This window comes from Melitaea cinxia, chromosome 4 (genome assembly GCF_905220565.1).
Source record: "Melitaea cinxia chromosome 4, ilMelCinx1.1, whole genome shotgun sequence".
Taxonomy (NCBI): Eukaryota; Metazoa; Arthropoda; class Insecta; order Lepidoptera; family Nymphalidae; genus Melitaea; species Melitaea cinxia.
In genome coordinates, this window is record NC_059397.1 from 14550029 (window position 1) to 14555842 (window position 5814).

General features: G+C 31.1%; 1 protein-coding gene across 1 annotated transcript; it reads left to right on the forward strand.

Annotated features, from left to right (window-relative positions):
- Positions 1-4147: 4147 nt before the first annotated feature.
- Positions 4148-5065, forward strand: LOC123669934 (translation initiation factor IF-2-like). Its single transcript, XM_045603447.1, has 3 exons — positions 4148-4284; positions 4378-4596; positions 4854-5065. Exons 1-3 carry the CDS (start codon positions 4217-4219, stop codon positions 4954-4956), a joined length of 390 nt encoding a protein of 129 aa, XP_045459403.1. The 5' UTR covers positions 4148-4216; the 3' UTR covers positions 4957-5065.
- Positions 5066-5814: the final 749 nt, after the last annotated feature.

Genomic DNA, 5814 nt, shown 5'->3' on the forward strand with positions numbered 1-5814 from the left:
GACACGATCGAGTTAATAGAAATGTATATGAAAAACATGTAAAGTTATTAACCAATTATTAATCGTATTTGAAACTTATATGTTTCTTTTTTTTCTTAAGGTGTACCTTAGTTTACCTTAGCATAAATCTAATATCTGTTATGAGAATAATATAAAAAGCAATTTTCCTAAAATGCTATTTGTCGATTTATAACTAAAAATTAAGTAATTCTATTACAATACTAGTAGTTCCTTGCGGCTTTGCCCGCATAGAAATTGATAATATTCACTAAGAGGGACTAGAATAGTGTACATTATATTACAAAAGTAGTCTTCAGTGTCATTTTTGTTTAATTTTAGTAATAAAAACTACTCTCCTATTTTACTATACAGAATCTCCACAAACGCTGGATTATATTTATGTTACATGCAATCAAAAACCTAAAACTAAAATCTCAAAATGTTGAACAGCCCGACTGGGGTAATCCCTAGACCTAACAGAAGATCACAGCTAAATAATACTGTTTCCAAGCAGCGTTGTGTTCCTAGTGGTGAGTAAGGTGACCAGAGTTCCTGGAAGGGTCGTCAACGCACTTGCGATAATTCTGGTGTTGCAAACGTATATAAGCTACGTTAATCGCTTACCATCAGGTGACACTTATTTGCCGGTCTAGTCAGATAAAAAAATTAATGATCTTCATTGTATTTGAAAATTGATCCAGTAGAGGATGCCATGTCAACGGGATATTGATCAATAGAATCAACAAACGGACATATTGATTATTATAGATACGCAAAACATGTAAATAATTGTGATGATACTTGCAGTGGTCATTTATTATAGAGTATGAAGACGTGACGATTGGTTGTTTTATGTCCACCGTACAAATGTATAGATTATGCTTATTTTGAAATTTCTATCGTATCATTGTTGTCTTAAATTTGAAGACAGATTTTTTTTAACGCATGAGAATTGACAAAATATGACGCGCGCAATCGCAGTATGCAATATTTGGAAACTATAATTTAATTTTAAATTTGAATTCGTGTACTTTTATGTAGTATTTCTATAAAATATTAGTTTATTTAATTACAAATTTATAATTACAAACAACCGCTCTAGTGTTTTGGTGCGAGCAATCACTTAAAATACCGACGGTTTGCGGTTTCGATTCCCGCTCTGGATGGATATTTGTATTTTTACAAATATTTCTCTGAAGTTTGGATGTCTGTCCTTGTAGGTCTCTCCAACATGCCTCGGAGAATACGTTAAGCCGTCGGTCCCAGTTGTTATACTGATAGCTATCGTTATTCATAGTAGAGAACATAACCGCCAACCCACAGTAGAGCAGCGTGATTAAGCTCCAATCCTTCTCCTAGATGTAGAAAGAGGTCTATGCTCAACAGTGAGATAAAACAGCCTGAATGCAATAATGTAGTTGATTAACTTGACTATTATCGCTGTCTACAATAAATAACGTTATGATAATAGGTATGTAAAAACCCGAGAAAAACCAATGCTTGGTTACAGGCAACGGTTATCAAGCAGTACTTATATCGCAAGGACAAATGTAATTAAATATGAGTTAGTTCATATTTTCTGCAATGATAATAACGCTTTACTACTTTAGACTGGAATGAGGACTGATAATAAACTTATTTATAAATTAATATATAGCTTTTGGATAAACTTAACGCAACTATATGTTTATGTATGACTAGCTGTCCAGCGACTTTGTTCGCGTGGAATTTAACAAAAAATTACTTTTCAGTTCGCAGTTACAAAATAAATAAATTTCTAAAACAAAAGAAGTCTAAGTTACTCCTTACTACATCAGCTATCTGCCAGTGAAAGTCCCGTCAAAACCGGTCAAGCCGTTTCAGAGATTAGCCGAAACAAACAGACAGACAGACAAAATTTATAAAAATGTCATTTTGGTATATGTACCATGTGTATATACATATGAATTTAGTAAAATGCGATTATTTTTATATTACAAACAAAAACTTTAGTTTTATTTATTAGTATACATTAGAGACTGACTTAGACATATTAATAAAGAAAAAAGTCTATAAAACTCAGCTCCGACAAGTTGTTTTAGTTTATTTTTCTTACAAAATTTGGCGTGATATTTAATAATTAAAATGTTCCGATAAATGAACTACATTACGGTAATTAATTAAAACAATATAACGTCCCTAAGTTTCAGCGTCTCAGTCAACCTTACTGCCCATATTGTATCCCCATAGTGTAGTATTTCTTAGCGAGTAAACTTCAAAACTTGTTATAATTTTTCCTTTATTTTTAATAGGTGAAAAGGTTTTCAGAAGGTTTAAATTAGTTACAAAGTTAAATGTTCAGCAGTAGAAATGGGATAAAAATAAAATATCAGTGCAAAGCATGTAATGCACTCTATTGCAAGGTTTATTGGAAAGTAAAAAGCCAGTATAGGGTCACTATGAAATAAAAAAAGTGCGTGCTTAGAAAGTACAAATGTCAGAAGTGAAACTTCTTTGGCAAACAAATTTTAAAGTTTCGTTTATATTTATACGAACTAAAGCTTTAGATTTTCGTTCCAGCGCCATCTAGTTAGTTTGCCATGTAATACTATCGATATTAATGTAACATCTTTTCTAGTTTCTATAGTACTCGCTAGGTGGCTCTGTTGTTCGACATAAATGTTGCACATATTCGTGACACTAATATTATTATTGCGTTTCATCCGTAAAAATTTTACCCTCATGCGCCTAAATAAGATTCACTTAAAAAAATGGGAAATTTAACGATCGGTATCTCTTTAACATAGCGGTAAAAGTTTTGTTAATGACCGATCATATGACAGATCTTCACCTAACTTAGTTATTCGCGATTAGTTCAAATTATCAGAATTCGTACTAGAGTAATTTTTAATTGTTTATAAACTGTACAATATTTTTTGTTGAAAGCTGCTACTTGGAACGCTCTGTAAAAGGAGTGAGTGAGTTCGAAAAAAAAGAGCTTCAAAATTTAAATGTGAATTAATTGATTGACTTTAAGAAACGTTAGTTTTCAATAATTGAGCTTGATTAATGTTACTAAAAAAACATAAACAAAACGTGTCAAATAGTTTATTTTTATGTTTTTATCTACGTAGATAATATGTATATAAAAACATAAAAAATATATATTCCACTTTAATTTTATATTTAAAGCAAACAATAAGTTGCTGTGTGGTTACGGCATTAAAGAATATAGCCACCCCCTCTTTTCCCGTGGGTGTCGTAAGAAGCGACTAAGGGATAGTACAGTTCCACTACCATCTTGGAACTTAAAAACCGACCGATGGCGGGATAACCATCAAACTACTGGCTTTGAAATACACAGACCGAAGACGGGCAGCAACGTATTCGGTGCGACAAAGTCAGCCCTGTGGTAACCAACTCGCCTGCCCGACGTGGTGATTATGGGCAAAACACATGAGTTAACGCCATTTTTGGCGCGAATTCGTGGAGGTCTTCGTCCAGTAGTGGAATGCGATATGCTGATGTGATGAAACAATTAGTTAATCTTCTTTCGGGTTTTTCAATTATTTTTATTTTGTTACTTTACATGGTAGTGCTTGCAAAAAAATAGTCAAGTAAATATGCATTATTAGATATAACTCTAAATGTACTTGTCAGGTCTCAATTAAATTTGAATCGAACCAAATAACATGCAACACCTTTCAATTAAGACAAAATTCATCGAAATCGATCTACTTAGTCAAAAGTTCTGATGTAACATACATAAAAAAAAATACAACCGAATGGAGAACCTCCTCCTTTTTTGGAAATCGGTTAATAACAGAATTTCTTACCGATTCCTCTCTGCATAACTACATACCGAATCGGTAATGTATTTATTTATTAATTTTAACTATATTTTATTAAAGATAAATATAATTTTAATTTGTAAAATGTCGATTCAAACTTTTTTGAAGCCTATTTAAATATTTTTTTTTTAATTTTGAACACTCCACTATTGGGATTGGTCTGTTGTAAAATTTTATGCTTTACATTTTAAAAAACCCTGACGATCAAAATATGACGTGTTTAATATCTTTAATAATTACTTTGATATCACTTAACATTTTGACCTTTTTTCTGGTCGATTATATAAAACAGCTATTGAACTTGTATTTTTAGTATTCAATTGATATTCTCCAGCAAAAGCAAGTTTGCATCTTGAAGATCGTTCTGAATTTGTACAGCAGTAACAATGCAGAAAGTTTTATTTGTGTATTTATGTGTTCTTAGCGCATTTGTTTTTGTAGAAGCAAGGCCTAGGTAAGTATGCTAACTACAATTTTTTAGTGTCATCTATAAAAAATATATTAAAGTATTTTTTTTTTTAATTCACAATATTACTTGTGTTTGTAGGTGCAGAAACAACAACTGTAATCGTGGCGGAGGCCAATATGGTTATACTCAAGAACAATATAATGGCCAATACGGATACAATAGCCAATCAGGATATGAAATAGACTCAAACAATAATGGTGGGGGACAAAGTGAATATAGTAGTGGAGGCGGTGGAAATAATAATGGCGGATACAGCAATGGCGCATACGGTAGCCATGGAAGTCGCGATAGCGAAAGGTAAAGCAAAATAATTATATCGTATTTGCATTCAGTATTTTTTTTATGAAACAGTTCATGAGTTTGATATTTTAAGCTATAAACTACGTATAATACCAACATTCATTAATTCCAATTTTTAAGAGAAAATTGTCATTATTATGTTTAGTACTTACTACATCAATAAATAAGTTACTTGACTGTAATTTGCTAGAGATAATTGAATATTTTGTCTCGTTTGTAAAAGATATACTGTCTGATATAAGACTTTTTTTCAGATTTGATATCAGCAGCTTTATACCACAAGATTGTCCGAATTGTAGGATAAATAGCTTAGGTAATGGTAACTGGAACACTAACACATTTAATATAGAAGATTAAGTGTACGTGTAGATCTAAGAACAACTACATAACATAGACCACATTTAATTCTGTCGTGATAATTTATAATAAGCAATTTATGTGCAACATAATAAATAATTTTAAAACTTGCGTCTATTTTAATATTTCCCTCACATTATTACAAAATGTATTTTATTTTTTAATGTAACAATAAAATAATTTCAAACTTAAATGAAGATGTCAGAACTGAAGTCAAAAAAAATGCATTTAATTACAACATTAGCAGCGTTAGCATATATGTAGCTTTACTTGAGTGGGCGTTTTGTTTATTTGTTTTAAGTGATTTGTAACTATAAATAATTAGTGCTTAAAACTAGTTAGTTATACGAGTATATAACAAGTAATCGTAGTAGTCTAGTCAACAAGTTTAAAAACGTGTTTAATAGAGATAAAGCTTCTTAAAATATGGGGTATTGCTCATTCGATTCGGAATGACTAGCCCGTTGGCAAGTTTGTAAGTGCCTGCTTTCTGTTCCGCGGGTTGCGGGTTCGATTCCCGCCTGAGTCTTGGTGTAATATTTGTATTTGTTTATATATATTTATATATGTCTACTTATTTCTATGTATATTTATCAAAAAAAGTTATAAAAGTCACTGTTACCTGTAACACAAGCATTAAGTTGCTTACCATAGGATCAGACGACCGTGTGTGTTAATGTTATAAGATATTAATTTAAAAAAAAATTAGAATAAATGACTTTTAAAAATGGGTCGGAAGAATTTTTACCACACAAAAAATTGCAAAAGTTATTAACAAATTAGGTTGCTTAGGGATTTCGTTTTTATTAATATTAGCTAAATTATAATCATTTAAGGAATTATAAAAAAATCCTAGAG

Bases quoted from the DNA above. Each gene is read 5' to 3' on its own strand.
- LOC123669934 (XM_045603447.1), top strand. From the start codon at position 4,217: ATGCAGAAAGTTTTATTTGTGTATTTATGTGTTCTTAGCGCATTTGTT. The intron at 4,285-4,377 runs GTAAGTATGCTA...TTGTGTTTGTAG, and splicing joins TTTGTAGAAGCAAGGCCTAG to GTGCAGAAACAACAACTGTA. The intron at 4,597-4,853 runs GTAAAGCAAAAT...ACTTTTTTTCAG, and splicing joins GGAAGTCGCGATAGCGAAAG to ATTTGATATCAGCAGCTTTA.